General features: G+C 49.4%; 1 protein-coding gene across 1 annotated transcript in view; it reads right to left on the bottom strand.

Moving 5' to 3' along the window:
• The window catches only part of TMEM88B (transmembrane protein 88B), a 29,758-nt gene extending 9,285 nt beyond the window's left edge, over positions 1-20,473 (bottom strand). The window contains exon 1 of the mRNA XM_006018844.3: positions 20,204-20,473. Within this exon, the coding sequence (XP_006018906.1) occupies positions 20,204-20,473 (270 nt within the window). The remainder of the gene's footprint in view (positions 1-20,203) is intronic.
• Between the last annotated feature and the right edge of the window lie 303 nt (positions 20,474-20,776).

Here is a 20,776-nt window from a genome sequence, read left to right as displayed (position 1 = left end):
CCTCCCGGGCAGGTCTTGTCTTACCAACCTCATCTCCTTTTACAATCATGTAACTCGCCACCTGGATAAGAGAGAGGAGGTCAGCATTGTATATCTAGACTTCCAAAAGGCCTTTGATCTAGTATCCCATGCATGGGAAAATTGGAGGATTGTGGGTTTAACTGCTCAACAGTCAGGCAGGTAGGAAGCTGGTTAGGACCCAGAGAGTCCTAATGAACTGCGTCGTCCTGGCGAGAAGTGGCCCGTGGTGTCCCTGTGCATGGTCCAGTGCTTTCAACATCTTTATCAATGATTTGGATGTGGAGGTGAAGAGCTCACTGGCCAAGTTTGCAGATGACAACAAGTTATGGGGGAGTGTGGCCACACTTGAAGATAGGCTGCAGATACAGGTGGACCTAGACAGGCTGGCAGGTTGGGCAGATCGGAACCAGATGAAGTTCAACGTTGAGAAACGTAAAATGCTTCCCCTGGGGATGATCATCTTCCAACACACTTACAGGCTTGGGGGCACCAAACTGACCAGCACCACAAATGAAAGGGACCTGGGGGTAATAATAGACCACAGTATGAATATGAGCCAGCCGTGCGATGATGTAGCCAGCAGGGCAAACAATACCCTGGCATGCATCGATCGATGTATCTCCAGCAAAACCAAGAAAGTGATTCTCCTGCTTCTGACTGACCCGGAAGGTCATTTTTGCCCATGAAAAGGCCAAGGTTTCTGCATGCAATATTTCCCCCACATCCCCTGTTGCTATGATAACCCGCTCCACCTCCAGCTCCTCTCTACCTGCAGGCAGCAGCAGCCGCAATAAAGCCAAGTGCCAGCTTTGCCTGTGGGGACTGCAGAACTGGTGTGTGAAAGAGTAAAACTCGAAGCCTAATGGTAAATGCAATAATAATAATTGATATCGAGGATGATATTAGTGCCCCTGTCTGAACTGAGCTTTGGCCTCTGTAGTGACAAGACAACAACATTAGCCTCCGGGCAGACAGACGAGGATGCTGCTTTGCAAATCACATTATCTCTCCGAGGCAACTAGATGGTAAGAAGGCAGAGGAACTGGGCTATATTTCTGGACTCCCAAGCTAACTCTTGCTTGCGATCAGGATGAAGCTATCCGAATGCTTGCTATGTTTCTGTGGAATATAGAAGCACAGATCCCGAACTCGCTACTCAGACCAAGTAGCCCCTTCCTGAACTGAGCTCAGCAGGGTTATTTCAAGTACAGCAGGGAATCTGACAGATGTTGCGAAGCAGTGGCTGAACACCAAAATCAGGGAGGAAAAATTCAGACTGAAATGCAGCGTTTGGAGCTTTTAATTTGGATGAAAACTTGGCATGTTTTCTGTTTTGGTTCAGAGCAGCCAGAACAGTTTCATTCAACCCCAAGAGAAACATTTCCATTTGTTTTCAGGGTATTTCACCCTCTTTAAAACCCTCTCAGGGTACCCTTTCAGGGTATTTCACCCTTTTTTTCCCTTTAACTGCAGGTCAATACTTGAAGGACAAAGCTCCCAAAGGAAAAGCCCCCAAGTTATGTTTGGAGAAGAGTGAAATAAGTGGACATTTCCAAAAGCCCCCCGCCCCCCTTCTTTTTCCATCCAAAATGATTCACCAAATAATGGACAACCTAATCCATTTAGGAGCTTTAATGAATAGGACTCTTGGCTTCACGACTATCTGGTGAGATATCTCCATAAAGAAAGACTTGTTCAAAGGGTCTGGAGGTAATGTTCGTGCACTCTCCTCCTGTACTGGCGTCTCTAAGCAATGGATCTAACTGGGACTTGCTCTCCACTCCTTTTTTGCTCTTGCACACACCGGTGACCTCCGTCCTCACATGGGCTGCACCCTATCTTTTATCTCCTAGTCTTGAAGCCATGGAAACTTTCACAAACAGCTTGAAGCCACTAAAACCCACCACTGTTTTGAAGGCAGCTAGTGGGATGCCTGCTCTCACCTCTCAGGCTTCCCAGCTCTGATCACACAAGGGTATAGTCAGAAGCTGACGGGGAGCAGGAAGGATGGGCAATAAGAAAGACGAAGCGGAGGATGGCCCCTCCAACCAAAACCTGGCAGGCTTGCCCACTGCAGCAGGAGAGGCTGGACCACTGATGATTTGATACCTGGTGACCAACATGGCAGATCCCGTAGTGCAGATCCATGCTCAGTCGCACAGGCAGCCTGCTTTCCTGCGTGCCCAATTACCGCTTGCTCTGCCTTGCCTTCTGAGGCAGTTTATTTTCACAACTCCTGCCAAGCGGATGCCTCTCAGAGATGCTGTCAGAAGAATAAAGCTAATGAGAAGAGCAGAGGAAGAGCATCCCGGACACTGGCCTCAGCAAAGCCTCAGTAAAACAAGAGAAAACAGGGCAGAGTGCACCCTGCATTGAATTAAAAACTGAAAGAGAAAGGGTAATTTCCCAAGCCCTGAGTGCAAGAGGAAAGCTAGTGATCTAAATTAGGACGTGTGACATTGGCAGCCCTGCTTCCAAGTCAGAAACATCATCTCTGGGTTATTACTGGATGGCTCTGGCCCCATAAACAGAACTAATTGACAAGCAAACTGCAGGAGTTGCAACAAGCAGAGAGGGGGGCATGAACCCTACAAGGATCAGGGTGTGGGTGCAGAGAAAGGCTGGGTTTGGACGCCGTTAGGAGCTCGCTGGCCTTGTAGAATTGGACGGAGGGCACCCTTAAGTCTGCAGCGCTGCTTGGAGCACCAAAGGCAGCTAGGAAATGCCGAGGGAAACACTTCTCGTATGAACACTTTGAGCTCTGTTTCCACCTCGACTCAAGACATCCAGCAGCAGCCAGGAAAATAGGAGACCAGGAGCAACAAGGCATTCAGGTACTGTAGTGATGTGTGTGGGACAGGAAGTAATGGAAGGGGGTAAAACAGATAAAAAAAGAAGTTAATTAAAGATATCAGAATGAGCCAAAGGTTTTCAGGCCTGGGAATGTGACTGGCCAGGGTTTCTGATTGCTTCCTGGAACAATTTGCTGGAGAGTCCAAACTGGAGGGTCCAAAAACAAACACCCAAAGAAGGACACAATAAGTGCCTGTGTGGGAACGAGCCTAGCTGGGATCCACCAGCGTGGGTTTAACAAGGCAATCCCCCAGCACACAGAGCCTTTGGCTAATTATGTTCCTACTTTAATCATTGACAACCCAACCCTTTCAGGAGCTCTGCTGAGTAACACAGCAGGCCTGCTGGGCTGCTTAGCTGGCTGCGTAAGCTCGACCATCCGTTCCATACCAGGTCCTTAATAAAGGCCTCTCTCAGTGGGACTAGAAACACCATGTTCACATGTGTTGAAGGACTGATGTTTCGTCTGATCTAAGCCATGAATCTAACTGGCATGTTGTTCATAAGCTGTCAGACCTGTGTTCCTCTCCTAAGGTCTGTGATCTCCAACTCTGGGTTGCACCCTTTCACCTCCTGGAGTTGTTCTTATAAAGTGGCTTGCAATCCATTAAGGCTTCCAACCAAATGGTTTAAGCCATCAAAACCCCAAAGTATTTTGAAAGGAACCAGAAGACTGTTTGCTTTCACTTCCTGGGGTTCCCAGCTGCCGGATCTGATTCTCTCTTTCCTCCCATGACACCTTTTGTAGCAGGTCACCTCCATAGTTCATTGGCTTGAATACAGAAAGACAATGTCTAGCTGGTTGCTGCTTGTATGTCCTGCAAGCTGCTTTTGTGCCCTGTCCATCCCTACTAATTTAAGGACCCACAAGTGTGTGGTTACTGGTCGCCAGTACACAAAGTCACTGGGGCTGTTGGTTTTACTGGCAAAATATCAGCAAGAGTGAAGGCTCTTCAGGAGAGAAATCACCAGGTACTCTAGGCCCAAGCCTGGATCCTAGACAAAAGCAGGTCGCCTTTCACAGGAGTTTTAATTCCAGCAGCTTCCAGCTGGGCTTCTTCATCGCCATTTCTCATCCCCTGGTCAAGGATGCTGGGCTTGGATATGCAGTTTTTATACATGGCTGTGCAGATGAAGAACAAACTCGCACAATGCTTTTGGGAAGGTTTTTCCACCCACAAGCCTTGTAGAAGCAGAAGCAGCAGCAATGGGAGCGTTCAGTGCTCACCTCGCTGCTAAATAAGGGGCTATCAGTAAGCTACAGCCCCTTGGACAAGCTTTGGACTCCTTTTCTTAGGTGCCGATAAAGCAAAGTATCGAATACTTCCAAGACTCAGTTCCTCCAGGGACCCCTATCTTTCCACTGTGCTTGATAAAGACTGAAGGAAATAGAGCTTGTTATCATGCAAGAATGCCACTACACAAGAAATTTCCCATTTGCAAAGGTTGTTTTCATTCCACATTGGCATAAAGCTGAGCCCTGATTTTTTTTTTTTTTTTTGTGGAAAACCACAAGAGGGAGAGACCCTGGCATAGCCAGGGCTTCAGTACTGAAGTAGACAATCTCCTTGGGCTTTCCGGTACTTGGTTCTGGCTCGTGGCCATCTCTATGTAGGATGCTTTCTTTGCATCTTCCTCCAAGTGCGCACGATGCATCCTGCACATATTCTGCTTTTGTTTCTGAGCACTGGCCGCATAGAGCTTGGTGTCTCATTTTAAGCAGTGCTGAAGGAACAGATGTCGACTTTTATTGCTTCAGCAAGACTTCAGAGTCAACAGTTTATGACTCAGTCTGGGATTAATAACATAGAAGTTGAAATGCTAATATACTGGAGAGAGCCACGCGTCCCCATCTGTTGCTAGCTTGGCAGAAAATTCAGTTTGTGCAATATCTTGTTGAGAGTGATGCAGCGAGGCCGGGCCCATGTACTGAATATTTTTTCTCTTTCTGAGATTCAGAAGCACCCTAACTCCTCACCAACCCACCCTATGGTGCTTTTAGGCAGACGGTGTTGCAAGCCAGTGTCTGAGTACTATGAGTTACGGTCTATGGAGACGGGCAGCCATTTTGTGCTCGGTGCAGAGTGCTACAGAGGGGAGACGCCGCTGTGCTCTCTCCTAGCGTCTTTGCTTTGGTTCATTCTGGTTTGATTCTTAGCAAAGTTGGTGTCAGCCATGTCCCCGCAGGTGGTGGCTTGTTTCCCTCTAGTGGTGGCTGGGCCATGTAGCAGTGGATGAGCCTTGCTTTAGCCTTGTTTAACACAGGTCTTTTAACACTCATTGTGGAGGCCCAATAAAAGAGAGGCCTCGGGTTTGCCCCTAGCTGTGGCTGATGCGGCCTGGGTGGGCACTCCATTAATGTCACTGAAAGTGAAAGCACCTGCTTGCCATTCGCGAAAGGGAGAAACACGACATGCCCAAAGATGCCACCTCCCTGTCATTGCCATACTCCTTCCTTTTGCAAATGCCCTCTCCATTGCTGGAAGGCACCGACGACTGAGGCCAGGTCATCGCAACTTCTCGGTTTCCTGCGAGATGCTCCAGGGGATTTCATTTGCTCTGAAATGCACCCAGCCCACCTTTCTCACTGGGGCGCTGGACTTCATTTTCTTTTTGTAATAACTACTCCGGCTGCCCAAGATTTCCCAAGCGGCGTGCAAGCTCATGCCAGCTTTTAGTTTCGATTCCTTTCAATTCTGCCCTTTAAACAGAGGGGACGAGAACGGAGGGGTCGTGTCCGTGGCTCCCACCCCCTTCGACCTCTAAGAACGGAGGAACCTTTGAGTGCAAAGCCATCTGAATTAAAGCTCTCTCCTAATCCATCTCTGCACCGTGCCATCGGTCCCATCGCTCTCCCTCCAGACAGTGGGAGAGCCTTTCATAATGGCAAGTGCCTTGTTGTTTGCTCCCTGCATGGCTTCAGAAAGGGAAAGGACTGAGAGCATCTGAAGCCACTTCATGATTCTTTCAAGGCTTTCAGATCAACATTATGTGTGCTAATTGCTCCCCGGCTGGATCAAAAGCTGAAGCCACAATGTGAAAGCCCAGCAAGAGCAGCAATTCCTGGGGGCACTTCAGCTCCAGGGACTGGGATAGTGGTTCAAAACAAACACACCAATCAATAATGGCACTCAGCCTTTTCCAAAGGGTTCGGGCCAATCTCCCATGGATGTAAGCTCCCATCGCTTCAGAGAAACCAAGGGAGTGATGCTGCTTTACATCAGCTGAGGACCTAGATTCATGGCTTAGATCAGTCTCTCCCTTTCCTGCCATCCCAGGCTCTATAAAGGAGCCCCCCAGCTCTCTCCATTACCTCTTCTCTTCCTCCGTTGGACAACACCCCCCTCCTGCCCGTCACTCAGGACTGCAACCTGAGCATCATTTGGTCTTGACCCTCTTGCTAGGTCCTCACATCCAGGCTATGTCTAAGCCTCACAGACTCATACTGCATCTCAAAGTCATGGCCTGCCCTATCCATTGACATAGCTAAGCTCTCCTTTGGGTTCTCATCACCAGTTGGGGTCGGACTTGATGATCTGTTCAGGTCCCTTCCGACCCTAGAAACTATGAAACCTCTATCAGTGCATCACCCTGCTCTCTGCCCTGGCAAATGCAACCTTGCCATGCTGGTCCCCATCCATCCAAAATGTGGCTGCAACTGTCATGTCCCTAGTACATTGCTCTGTCCACATCACCCTGTTCTTGCACTCCTCCACCAGCTCTCCCTTTCTCCTTTGCATCACACAGAAGATGCTTCTCTTTACATCCTTGGTCTTTCCTGGCCGACCAGCTCCTGCCCACAGTGAAGAAGTCGACTCCCATCTCTGATCAGCCCATAATGTCAGCCACCACCTCTTGCACGACTTCTTCCAGGCGGCTGAGGAGAAGCTTCCCATAAACTAATCCATTATCCTTCAGATGCCTCCTTGAACCTCTGCTTAGCCATGGTGTTAGTGCTGAGATCGCTGTCTACTCTCGCCGACCGATGCTGTCCCGTGTGCCCCCCATCTGTTTCTGCCTGTTGTCTCTTGCCTTTTATTTAGTCTGCCAGCTCTTTGGGGCAGGGGTCATCTCCTGGCTTCATGGAGCCTATTTAGCCAGGATGACTTGAGGTGGGGTGCAGTGCTGGAGACAGCATCTCAGCTTTCATACACTCTTAGGCTCAGCCTGTGGCTGCGACAGTGACACCCGGCTCTGAGTCGGCCACTCTTACCTTGATTCTAGGTTTGCATCGTTTTCCTCCCCGGCTGTCTGGTCCCTGCTTCTTTCTAGTCTTCTTTTGGCAAGTTGGCTCCTAAAATAGTCTTGTTACTGGCATCAGGAGCAGTACATCCCCTCCTGGGAAGGCATGGTAGATGGAAATGGCATGTTGTGAAACTTTCAGCCCAAAGAGCCGAACATCTCTTTAGGTTCCAGCCCGGACCTCAGATAGTTTCTGTTCAAAGGAGCCTTCCCAGTGGCCCTCACCCCAGAGAAACAGCTGGGGAACTAAAATGCTCTTACTGGCACTACAGGCACATCCAGCCAGGGATTTTACTGTAAGTGCAATACTGCAGCCAGGGGTGTGATACTGTCCAGGGCTGCAATTTGCTCACGGAGTAGCTGAATGCTTCACAACAAGGCAAGCTACCCACGGCAGGGGATGCTCCTCAGTCTTGTTTTGCCACTGATCTGCCAGAAACTGATCCATGCCTCTGACCCCAGGTCTTTTTAGAGAAGCCTCCAAGCTTGAAGCTGTAAATTCAGAGCCATCTTCAATACGGACAACACCAAGTCTCAACTCTGCACTTCGACTCTGAAATCAGAATCTGAACCTTCCCAGGGCTCTAGATATGGACTTTAGACACAGCCCATCTATGGCTGGACCAACGGAGTGGCCCAGACACCCAGCAGACAGATAGCTTTACCTTCCTGTCTGAGCTCTCAGACACTGCTCATTGTAAATGAGTATAACTAGCTCACTGTGCATCCATTTACCCATCATACGTATAAGTCTGATCTTGACAGGATGCCTGTCCTAATGCTCTTCTGCGCAAAATTGTCCAATTGAACACCTGGTACAAAGTGCTGATTTAAGTGTGGCTTTTTGCTCTACCTTTCCTAGACAGCCGTCTGTGCTAAGCAAGTGCCATTTCATTACTTCTGCTTTTGGTCCTGAATTACCATTCAGTCCGTTAAAAAAAGATCCCTTGTTTACATTCCCATGGACAGAATAAGAGACTCTAGAGGACTCTTCCTGACACAGGTCCACAAGTTATACAGCTCTATCTTCTCCGGTGAGGAAATAAATGTGAGCACATAGATTAGCACTGAATAAAAAGGCTTCAAACACTTCTTTCAAAGGCTCTGCTCTCTCCCTATAAAGACTTTACAGCTGTGGGTAAAGCGTGAATAGAAATTTCAGGAAGGCCACTGACAACTTGCTTGATTTTAACTGCTTTTAAGATTTACAAGTCCTTACATTAGGAAGCAAAGCTAGGAGCAAAACAGATGGCAGGAACAAATTTCCACAAGAAGCCACCGAGATGGAGAAACTGTTTTATGCAGATAATTTGGAAAAGGAGAAGCAGAAGTCTTGTAATGAATTCATCGTGTTCTGCTTTTATTACATCCAGCTGAGGCAGCAATAGAGGAAGGTGCTTGTATCTCATTATTTCAAACCCTTGTGGCCTTGCTTCAGATGCTGGAGTGGCTCCTATTCCAATCAGCACTAACTGGCAGCTATTAATGTGCAGCTCACCAGCAAATTCTTCACTCCATGACTTTCTCTTTTCATTGTGTGCCCTCCTTTACCCCTAAGGGCAAAGATCCTGAACTCCTCATCTCTCTCAATCCATGTGACTTCCACGGAAAGCACCACCGCAGTGATCTTGCCTCCCCTAAGGAAGATCAGATCCAGCCACGTGCCAGTGGCCCCTGCGCTGATGGAACCATGTCATGGACACGTAGGTGCTCCAAGGAGCATGAGTCTCCGAAGCAGGTGCTTACCCAATTTGTCCCTACTGCTGGTCCTGTCCTGATACATCACCCGCCACATGCAGACATCCACGCTGCATCTGGATGCTCACATTTGGCCTCTGATTTTCACTTCATGAAGCCATGACATAGCAAGGTAGGTCCTGTTTTCTTGGGTTTTTTTATCTGGTTTACATGCAAATAACTTAAGAGACTGCAGCATTCAGTAAATACCCTTAATTCATATTATTCATTTAAATACCCTTTCCTTACTGGTGAAGATGAGATGAATTAAACCAGTGAACTTCTCTGTGTGGTCTATCCTGGAAGAGAGTGTTCTCCATCCCTAAAAAAAAAACTTGGGACACTCAGCCTATCAACCTCTATCAACTTGGAGCAGATTCACAAGGAAGGTCTTTAAACCTCCCAAGAAGCCTTAGAAACAATCCCCTAATCTCTGCGAGTTGCTGCTAAGAGCTGCTTTAAAGTCACTGCCATCTGTCCTGGCTCTCATCCCTGGCCTACAACCACTGGGGATCGGTTAGAAATGCTTTAAAGGAGCGCTGTCACGGTGCATTATGGAAGAAGGACCTCATTTGCAGGTTGATGCTGACAACACCTCACACAAACTGGGCCTGATGCTCCATTACTCTGTACCTACTGCAGTCACTTCCATCAGCACTAAGCAGTGGGGGGCAAAACCCTCTTATTCTGACTTGGAAGCACTTTGCAGCCATGTTACATCACTTTACACAGGTGCTGATGTGTGCATAAAGTGCCAGGCATGAGAGAACAAGGCCACAGCATTAATGCTTGGAACACAACTGGATCAATTAAAAAGAGCCACGAATGGCATGAAAAACAGTACCACTGCAAAGCTGCAGTGCTACAAAAAAAAGACCTGGGATTACATCAGACTAGAAGCTGAAGATGAGTGAGAAGTGTACTATTGTTGCAAAAAAACCAAACAAACCCTGTTGGTATCCTGAGCTGTATTAACAGGAAGAGTGTATATCAGTTATGAAAGGTGATTTATCCACTGTATTCAGCATTCATGAGGGCTCAACTGTAGGTTGGGCACCACCGCTCAAGAAAGACGTGGGAAAACTGCTGAGATTCCAGAAGAAAGCAACAAAAATGCACAGAGGGCTAGAAAATATGACACGGGAGGAAAGGTTGGAAGAACTGCTCCTGCTTGAGCAGGTGGTTGGACTAGAAGGCTTCCTGAGGTCCCCTCCGGCCCCACATTTCAGCGATTCTCTACTTCAGCGTAAGAAATCACATATTATTCATTTATCTACCCTTCCAGAGAGAAAAAGCAAGCCTCCTGGGCTCTACTCTTACTTCTACCATTGACTCATCATGTGGCCTTGAGCATTCACGTCACCCCCTATTCTCCACTCCACCCTTCTGTAAGCAACAGAGATGATGAGACCTGTGCACAGAGGATGCCAACTGCGTTGGCCCAGCACTGATCTCACGCCAGTGAGTAACTCTCCGAAAGGAAGTGAAGTGACACCAGTGTAAAACGTGCTGGATGAGACTCAAGCCCAGGGTTTGTCAAGCTCTTTGAGACCGCTGTGGGAAAGGCATCCAGCACCTGTAAGTATCATTCCACGCAGCCAACACCGCAGATCTATCCCCACCTCACCCATAACCACTGTGGTCCTAGAAGAAAAATCAAGCCCTGATTTCTCACTATGCTGAGGGCCATTCTGATCGAATGGCTCATTTCCCTCAGCCACCTTGAGTTCGAAACCCAAGGCCGTAATGGACCTTAGCACAAAACATAGGAGATGCATTGTGCTGTGAAAAGGCGCAGTATTATTCAGGATCGTGGAGGGCCGATGTTTGTAATCTGGGTGACATGTTCTTGGTTGGGTGCTTCAACCTTTCTCCAAAAAGAATAACCCAGGAGTGGGACAGGTCTTCCAAGCCAGTGGCTCCAAGCTGAGCTAGCTGGGTGAAAATCCATCCCAAGGCACCCCTGGCTGAGCAGCCGATATTAGTGACCTGGATTAAGAATTTCAGCCCGATACTCTGGCCTGGTGATAACAACAATGTCAGACCCTTACTGAGCTCAGGGGAAATCAGCACCAGGGCTCCAGGCGGTGGATGGATGGATAGTCATTTGAGCACTGCGACACAGGGAGCTCTTTGCCTTCAGGAGCTGGGCTGACACTTCATCTTCACAAGCATCAGTGGGACTAAAAAAAAAAAAAAGTCTAAATTGCCTACTTGGGATTGGAGTCATTCAAAGAAAAAGGAAGATGGGCACAATTCAATCTACTGGGTCTTGTCAATGGCCGTTCCTCTGCCTCTCCCTTCTGGGGCAGGGTTCAAGAAGGGCCCAGCTGGGACTTCGCATGTGGATGGCGTCCAGAGTGGCCAGTACTTGAACCATGTCTTGAGGCCTGATGAAGTGACCCAAGCAGGATCAGAAGCACTTTGTTGAAATGCAGATTGCTGCCCCACAACTCCTCAAGAGGATAAGAACAACTGTAAAGAAAAGGAGGGAGGTGTAGGCTGGAGCCGGCTGTCAGGAAAGCTTTCCTCACCAGTAATCCCCAGCTACAGCTCTGCCAGATATAGCCCAAAGTATTCTCCCAGCCAAACAAATAGGTGCTAAAAGCCCATCCATTTATAAATCGGGGAAGAGCCAGATGCTTTCAGCCTGTGCTCATAGATGGCTGGGAGATGAAGCCTTCACGCATGCAGTAGCTGAACGAGAAAAGAGCCTTTTCCACATGATTTCCGTGGACAAACTATAAAAGGGGTTTGATGCTGGAAAGCAGCAAGGCAAGGCCCACGGGGTGACTGGGTAGCATGGCATCAGGTAGGAGGCAGGGCAAGTCTAGCGGGAGCCATCAGCCAGCGTGCAGGTCAGCAGTGGGACCTGCCATGGAGTGAGAGGTATGTAATGGGCCTCGCAGGCAGGGTCCTGAGCGCAGGAGCACTGCCCTGGGATCCCAAATGAATACCGGGGAACTCATCTGAGGACATAACCATGCTCCTGACAGAGCCAGTCTTGTCCCCATGCCACCTGTCCCCACAGAGAACCAGGGTCTGGAAGGGGAACTTGCTCCATCAGTGCTGATGGGTGCAGGGCTCCTGCTGCCCACTACCCGGGACATGTGATGGGCCATTCCTTTGAAGAGGAAGCTCTTTCTGAACCACATCCTGAGGTCCCAGGGCAGGGTGGGATCTGAAGCATCCTACTTCAGTGACTAGGAGCTCTTCAAGCTCTTGCAGAGCTGAAGAAAAAAGGCTGGCTAAGGTGACTGAGAATTGCACTTCAAGCCCTCGCTGGAATTCCCAGGGTATTCAGTGACTTCCCGACTCAGCTGGACTCCACAGGCACCAGGCCAGGCAGAAGTGAACAAGGGGAAGATAAAAAGGTGCAGATTTGATGCTAGAAAAAGATGAATGTTCAGGGAGGGAGGGAATTTTTAATCCAAGGGGAACCCATCAACCCATCTCTGGCTGTGCGACTAAGGCTAGGAACCGATGTTGCATTTGCCCCTGGATAAGTAGTGCCTGCGTTTGTCCCGACACAAATATATCCTGGGATTGGCAAATACACACATCACCCTTCTAACTGGGGTTTAGTGAGTGACTGAATGCAGTGCTGCTTTTCTGCCATTGATTCAGTGATGCAATCCCAGGATAACTATACAGACATACGTTGCAATATCCCAGGATAAACTGGTACTACCTCCTATCTGGGAAACTGTTAGGATTTATCCTGGGCCAACAGACATGGACGTCTGTATGGTTGCACTTCATCCCAGGATAACATGGCTTATCCCAGGATAAATGCAATGTCTGTCTGCAGCCTGAGACTCTATCACTTTTCACAAGTCCCCCAAGGACATTTTTGAGAAGAGGAGAAGAATAACTTCCACAGTTCTGCAGGGAACTCAGTGCTTGGAGTAACTCAGCCCCGTGTTTACAAGACAAACATGCATTGCACCAAGGAAAACATAAAGCATACGGTCCCAATGACTGCTCTGCAGAGCCTGGCTGACAAAGCCGGCATGATTTGTTCTTCTTGTTATTAGCCAGTGATACCCTTGGATGCCCAATTTAGCAATTTACCTAGTCTGAACAGCAGAAGGAAAACAACCACAGCAATCCCAGGCAGGGAGTTGTGAAAAATCAATTCATAATTAATGTCTCTGGTGGCTGCTGTGTTTCCAGAAGCTGAAAAGCTGGCGGGGACTAAGCAGCCAGGCTAAAGCTGGACTGGGGCACCCCGACAGACGGCAAGGCCTCATTCAGAAGCTCCTGCTGTGGTTCACGGGGAAAATCACAGCATCAGGTCCTACCGAGGTGGGGTGAGAGGATGCAGCCTGGCCCCTGGTAAGGGAGTGAGGCAGTTTTTTCACAAGAGCTAGCAAAACTGAGATGGGTCCCTGCAAGCAGCAAGAGACCTGAGGCATGATTGTCAGCCCGCTCAGGAGACAAGAGTCTCGCTGAAGCCCGTGGGCATGACTTCTGCCTGCGGGATGGAGTGATCTTTCAGGAGAGCAGAGGAGCCCACGGAGAGGGTGAGAGTGGGGCAGCACAATGGCACTAGCAGGTGGCTGATACCCAGCGTGGCTCATTACTTGGGTGCACATTAGCAGCACCATTTATCTGCCTCCTCCCAAACAGCCATTCCCTTGACAAAAGCCTCCTTGTTTGTCAGCGGGTGGGATCAGTGGAAGCTTCCCATAATAATGGAAGCTGGGGGTGATGTCAAAAACATTCAGGGCTATACACTCAGCAGAACGAACCTGCCCAGCATAGCGCATCAGCTACGGAAAGGACAATATCATCTCCAAATCATCCCTGGCTCTGGGGAGGTGCCAGGCAGGGGGCCAGCTGTGTTCAGTCCATGCCAACAACATGTTCACTGCATAATACATCATATTGGTTTTATTGGAAAGGACCAGCTTGTTCCTGGAGCGAGAAATAACTGCTTGCCATCAGCAATGCATCTCAGCATGCTGGTGCGGCTCTGGGTTCAGAGAGCCCCAAATGTACGAGTTAAGACTCAGCGAGAAGAATTCACAGCTGTAAGTATGCGTGGATCCATGCCATCGATCCCTGTGCTGCACTCCCACAGTGCTGCCAATGTGTACGCCGGGGCCCGGGTAAAACCTGAGCTGGATGCTCAAAGGCTGGACTTCAGCTGTCTCAACACCCAGGTCCAGAGGGGATCTTCTCTAGCCACTAAGGGCAGCATGTGGTCAGGGTTATTTACTGTGTTACTGATCCAAGAGCACGTGGGGCCTCCAGCAGAAATCAGGGCCCTCCCTGTGGGCTTGGTGTTGTACACACATAGAAACAGACAGTCCTTGCCCCTCACCCCCTCCCAAAAAGCTCCCCAAGTAGGCCAAGATGGGAGAAAGAGAGTAAACAGGAGATCTTTGCTGCACAGGTAGCCAGCTGTGGCATGGGCAGATTAAGTAACTTGACCAGGGTCACACAGGAACTCTGTGGCAGAGCAGGGATGTGACAGCATCACTTGAGCCTCATCCCAGAGCCTTCATCACAGTCGGACCCATGCCAGTGAGGTCCTCAGCACTTCCACGCACCCCTCATCATCCAGGATAGCTAAATGCATGATATGATCCTTAGCTGACCTCACAGCAGGCCTGCTAGGCAAGGCAGTAGGAAAAATAAAGCAGAGAGAAAATAGGTGACTTGGTCAAGGCCATACCTTATCAGAGCTGAGCAAAGAACCCAAGAGTCTCAACTCTCAGCTCGCTGGGCTCCAATCACAGGGAGGCATTTCATACCATAATATACTACAACCTGTCCCTAAGATTTTGTCTAGTCTCAGAAAGAAGCCGTTGATCTCAGTCACGGTTAAACATAACTTTGCACCGAGTACGGACACAGGCTGACCCCTTTTACACCCTGGGGGCTGGGCAGGGTCACTCAGTTCAAGATAGATGCTTGAGCTCAGTGGTGGGGGGCAATCCCTGCCCAACAATAACGCTGATTTTTAATGCCAGGAAGAGTTTATCCTTTCAATAATAGATTCTCAACTGACCTGTGGCTGTGCATTTACCAAAATGAGGCCTGTTGTGCCAGTGCTCTCATTAACAGCAGGGTCTGTCTGTCACACACAGCCAGTCAGGGGGCTATGGCCTTTGTTTTTTGGGACACAGGGTTGAGCTTACTTTAGGGGAGCTCTGCAGGGGGGAGAGGAAATCAGAAAGAACAAAGCTAGTGCCTCGGGTTGGGGGAACACATCTCCTAGCACCCCTCTATGTTGCATGTCTTAGAGCAGGGGGAACAGGGAGAATATTCATTGCAGAAGCACACGAGATGCAGGCAGGTGAGTTTTCTCTTATTAGCACTGCTGTATCGAAATTGAAAAAATGGAAATGACACGAGAGAACTGGAAAAGATACGGAGAACTGACGTGGAACTCACTGCTGACTTATCTCCACAAGCGGTGCTTAAAATTGAGCATCAGTAAATCAGTATCGTCACTCTTCTACCTGGACAATCATCGAGCCAAGAGCACACTGAATATCAGAGCAGGCAACCACATCCTTTCCCGTGAGCATGCCCCGAGCTACCTAGGAGTCATATTAAACCGTTCCCTCACCTATTAACATCACATTCAGCAGGTCAGCAGTAAAGTCTCGGTACAGGTAGCTGCCTTAAGAGGCTTAGCCAGTATGACATGGGGTGCCAACTTCAGAGTGCTCAGAACCGCTGCACTCGCAAGGGAATATGCCCCAGCAGAATACTGTGTTCCTGTACGGTCCAGAAGTTGCCATACTAAAAAGCTCAACACTATTTAACAGTTCACTGAGACTCGTAACAGGCTGCACAACTTACACACACGGATGCACTCCTTGTACACTCAGGCATTAGACCAAGTGATGTAAGCAGACAGACCCCCAAGGTCTGGAACGGGCTCCCAAGGGAGGTGGTGCTCTCCCCTACCCTGGGGGTCTTCAAGAGGAGGTTAGATGGGCATCTGGCTGGGGTCATCTGACCCCAGCCCTCTTTCCTGCCTATGCAGGGGGTCGGACTCGATGATCTATTGAGTTCCCTTCCGCCCCTAACATCTATGAATCTATGAATCATTACTGGCAATAGAAGCAAGAGATGATGAACATCACCTGCTTGATCAACTGTTATCTGAAGACTAAGAGGCTTAAAAGTTGTAAACCATTTGTACATGAAGGCCACAAGCTCTTGGAAGAGACTGGGGAGGCTGAACTGAACCTATGGGCAGTAACAGAGTGGGCCAGCCACCAGGAAAGGTCAGATCTATTCCTACAGCATTTTATACCAACACCGAACGAGTGCCCCATTGGGCACGGCCAGTATGGGTCAAGCTGAACAGACTTGAGATCTGGATATGGATGCATCAAAACAACACTTACAAGATGAACATTTCGGACAGCCCCTCGTGTGAATGCAAACAGCACAGCACTTAATTGAAAGCTGCAATCTCTACAAATGCCCAGACCGGGCAGATGGAAGCCGCTCATCGAGCGATAACACCAGACAGTAGCTTCTAGATTTGGAAGTTGATATGTGACGCCATATGAAAGAGAGAGCATCGGTGTAAGTCAAGAGCATCTCTGTTGTTTCCAAAGGCACTGCGCTAGAGGACATGGGAGGAGAATCAGGCACGAGCTCATCAGTCCTGGAGCACCAGGCCCTCAACTCACTGCCAGATTTTCATTCTGCTCTGGAAGGCACAAGTTTAATTTGTTCCAGGTGACTTCATTGCATGTTGTGACTGCCTGGATCTGACCAGCTCAAGCTCCCTCCAGCTCTTATCTACAGCTAGCAGATGTCCAGAATCATGCCAGGCACTTTCCGCTGGTGGCAGAGGATCAGTGACCAGGAAAACACCAAACCTTGTGATCCTAAAGGGAAATGTGCCAGATCCTTGGTCAGTATAAATCTGCAGAGCCCAGATGAAGTCAAGAGAGCTGAAATGCTTCATACCAGCTGAAGATCTCGGTCCTTCTCATCCAGGCATGTTCTGTTGGAAACTAGACCAAGGGATGTAGTGGGTCAGTGCAGATACGCAGTTTAGTTTATTAAAAAAGGGAGAATTTTCTGTGTGATGAACTGAACACAAACCAGGCTAAGAGCCAAAGAGCTCCTATCACTGTCCTGATCTGCTGGGCAGGGAGATAAACCATAACCATCCCTGAAACTGCCAGTGCTTAAAAACCCAGTCCTGGGGGAAAACTTAGAGTGGAGTCAGTGGACATTTTGCCCGAGTAAGAAATGCAGGATTAAGGATCAGCTGCAACATTAAGAGACAGGAGGACAGCAATGACCGATCACGCCCCTACATCTTCACATCACCCCAAGGCTAACTCAGGAAGTGTCATGAGAGAAGTGAACCCATAAGCTTTCCTTGAAATGCTATAAAATCAGAGTGAGTGAAACTAGCCCTCATGAAAATACAATCCAAGAAGGTGACCAAGGCACAACTGGCCAGCAGTGCCTCTGGAAAGCCGGTCCTGAGCGTATCCAGGTCTGCGGATGGGGAGGGGATGATAGGGCTTTTATTGCATTTGATTATTATTAATTATCATTAAGCAAAGTGAGAGAAAATGATGTTCTCAAGAAGAGGGACTTAATGGAAAGGAAAGGAACAAAACACATTAAGGCGGGTGCAGGACAGCATCAAATCATGGAGGAGTGTGAGGCAGCTGCTGCAGCTGTCTCCATAAAGGAGAGGCTGCCCAGGAGCTCCAGAGAAATATTGTGACATTAAAATGCAAACTGCAGTAAGTGTAGCTGCACTGAATTTTCCGTCAACCCAGGCAGTGTATTTACGTGATCTGTGTCAAAGCTGCCATTAATTAAAACAGCAATAAGAAACTACGCCTGGCAGAGCTTCAGTTTCCCCGGCATAGCCGAAAGACTTAAAACCAATCCAGATCCTTTCTGCCAGTACTCACGGGGTTAAGCCCATCCTTTGGGTCTCAAAAGTACAAGTCTAAGATGGATGAGGATAACAAAGGGCCCAACCATGGAGATCTTCCTTTCTCCACAAGCAGACAAAATCCCTATGGACTTAAACAGAAATTTTGCCTGAGCACAGGGTGAGTCAAACCCCATAGAAAAGCTTCCTGTTTGGACCCTTAGAGAAATCAGCAGTGACAAAATATGTATTTCATCCATACCTGCCTAGATACTGCTGACCCATATAAAACACAAGGCAGGCGGAAAGCTGACCCAGATTCTCTACCCACCAGATAAGACCCAACTTAAAGGTAGATTCAGTAGCTAGGGCCAGACTCCTGATCTGAAGCCAGACTTCCTCTCCTCCAAGTTTGAAATCCAGGGTCCAAACATATTTAACAAAGAGTGCATCAGGGAAGCATGTTTCACTCTTTGTTTCCTCGGGGGATTTAGCACCATATTCTAATTTTAGGTGACCACTGATGTACTGTACTGATATAAGTGGGGTGGGGAAAGGATTCAGGTAGAAAATACCCGGGGGAGAGCACCAAACTGATGGTGGCACGCATGGGTCTCCCTCACCATTAGATCTCCAAAGACTGAGACCCATGGGAGCCGTACAGGGCCCAGCTCACAGCTGCATGTGCTGAGCCCTGGTGTTGGGTACACAGGGGCTAGAGTCTCCCAGGTTTACTTGGGGGATTGAATGGGAAGCCCGGAGAACCTCCCCACTGAGGCTCGGAGATCCTTGCCGTGCCCTGCGTGCTCCCAGGGTGGAAGGCTTGGGGTGCTCAGGAGAAGGGGAAGCTCAGGCTGAGCAGGATGGAGAAGGCGTGTGGGGAGTGGGTTGCCTGCCAGTGTCTCTGTGGGGTGAAGAAAGCCTAGCCCAGCCTCATTATTGCTACCCAAGAACAGTTGACGTGTGCGAGCATCTCAACCCCCAACCCCACAGCACCAAGACGGTTTGCTCAGCCCCAAGGAAAGTTAGTTTGCTCAGCCCCCGGGAGCTCTCCCCGGGCTCTGGGGCTACCCCATGTCTTCCCTCTGAATACGTCAGAAGAGGATCTTTAATTTCCTCCTTCTCAAGGTGCATCCTTTTCTGGATGCACCTCATCCAGAAAACAACCCTCATCTCCTCTTGCACCTGCTGCTTTAACCCTTGCGCTGAGGCTACTCTGGCCTGCCAGATAAATGAACAGACAAGAAACCTATAAGGACACGACTGTAGCAGCCAAAATGTAAAAGAGCAGCCATGACCTCTGTGAAAGGTGCATATCAGCAAGAGGAAATCAGCACCGAAGGAAGCCAAGACTGTCCGTGGTGGATAAATAGCATCCACCATGCAGGCCGCAGGGCCTGAAACTTCAACCCCAGTACAATCATGGGTACAATGCTGCTGCTTGGACCTGAGATCGCTTCACACCAGCATGAACAGCTGCACAAGGCATCTACACAGTGCTTGGAAATCCTTAAATGAAAGGAAGCCTAGCCCCTCTTTCAGAGTGGACACATTGGCCCAGCAAATGGTAGTCACACCGCATTCAACCCGCGGAGAGAACTTCCCCACGTCCTCTATGGAGCGCAAGGCAAGCTGGATGCCTGGATCCAGATCCTGTATCACTTACCCATTACCTAGTCCATCTGTACAGGGAGTGCTGTACAATCCCTAGGAAGGGAGAGGGTTAAAGGCAAGCTTGCTTTATCACCACTCACATATTGAGGCAATGAAATCGCAAGCCAGGGAAGCTAGATCTAACCTTGCTGCAGAAAGAAGGGGAGCCAGCCCCCGCTGCCACCGCAGCACCGCAGATTGTTTCCCCCATCTCCCCTCCAGCACCAGGCCCAGACTGGCTCTGCTAAACACTGCAAAAGTTTCAGGGTTCTTTCTTTTTTAGGGATACACCTGCCATCTCTTTGCAGTGAATGACCTCCAAGGCAGAGCGCTCCGTGATGCTCTGTGGCCGAGGACTGGCGAGCCAACAAAGTTGGGATCAAGTTGTTTTTCCTTTCACGGGTTCCTCCCAACAAGCCTTGCTCCCAACAGCAAATCATCAGCTCCAAAGCAAAAGCAAATATTTCCAATCCTTTGCAGTCCCATTCACTTCCATGGGCTTTGGATTGGGCCGTCTTGGAGAACGGGTCAGTAAGGTCAGTTCGTGTGTGTGTGTGTGTGTGTGTGTGTGTGTGTGTGTGTGTATTATTTCTCTGCCCATTTCCCCTCGCCCACAAACCCGCCCTACTTCAGACACACTCAAGGGCACACACACACCTATTGAAAGTCAAGCCAAAGCTGAGAGACGTCAGCTTTGTTTGTAATGCTGCTGTCCTCCCCTGCCCTCCTCTCTTCAGGAATGAGATCCAGGCCCCCTGGAAGAGACCCCTGCCCTGGGTGCGGGATCCGGGACTGTGCAGAGCAGGGCTCACTTACCCGGGAGTGGCACTGGAAGCCGAAGTACACCACCACAATGGTCGGCAGCAGCACGACGGTGAAGATGGTGACCATCAGGAGCAAGTTCAGGAGAAAGACCAGAGAGTTCATGGTGACGACCATCAGGGTCCAAGCCCAGCAGCAGCAGGCGCTACGGGGCTCCATGGGAAGCAGCTGGTCATCCATGTCGTAAGGCGGGAGACCCGGGATCATCCGGGACGTGTCAGACAGATTGTCCACTTCAAAGTCCTCAATCTCCTGGTCAGACATTCTCCAAGGGGGTTGCTGTCTCCGTCCTGCTCTCTTTGCTGTGGCCACAGACCCAGGATGGGGGTCCCCGGGGCGTCTTCCTCAGCCAGGCGCCAGCAGAGAATACTTAACCAGCCAGCATCAGGGGTGCTATGTGGGCCACCTGGCTAGCGTATTAGGAGAGATGCACCTGCTGGAAGTTTGGTCCTGCCCTGACCCTGGGCTATTGCTTGGCTTTCAAATTGATGGAGTTTCTCTGTTTTCTCTTCCTTACAGGAATAGGATCCCAAAGAGCTCCCTGCAGCTTCTGTCCTAGCCTTGCCG

This window comes from Alligator sinensis, unplaced genomic scaffold, assembly GCF_000455745.1.
Source record: "Alligator sinensis unplaced genomic scaffold, ASM45574v1 scaffold569_1, whole genome shotgun sequence".
Taxonomy (NCBI): Eukaryota; Metazoa; Chordata; order Crocodylia; family Alligatoridae; genus Alligator; species Alligator sinensis.
This window is presented reverse-complemented; position numbering and strand designations above follow the sequence as displayed.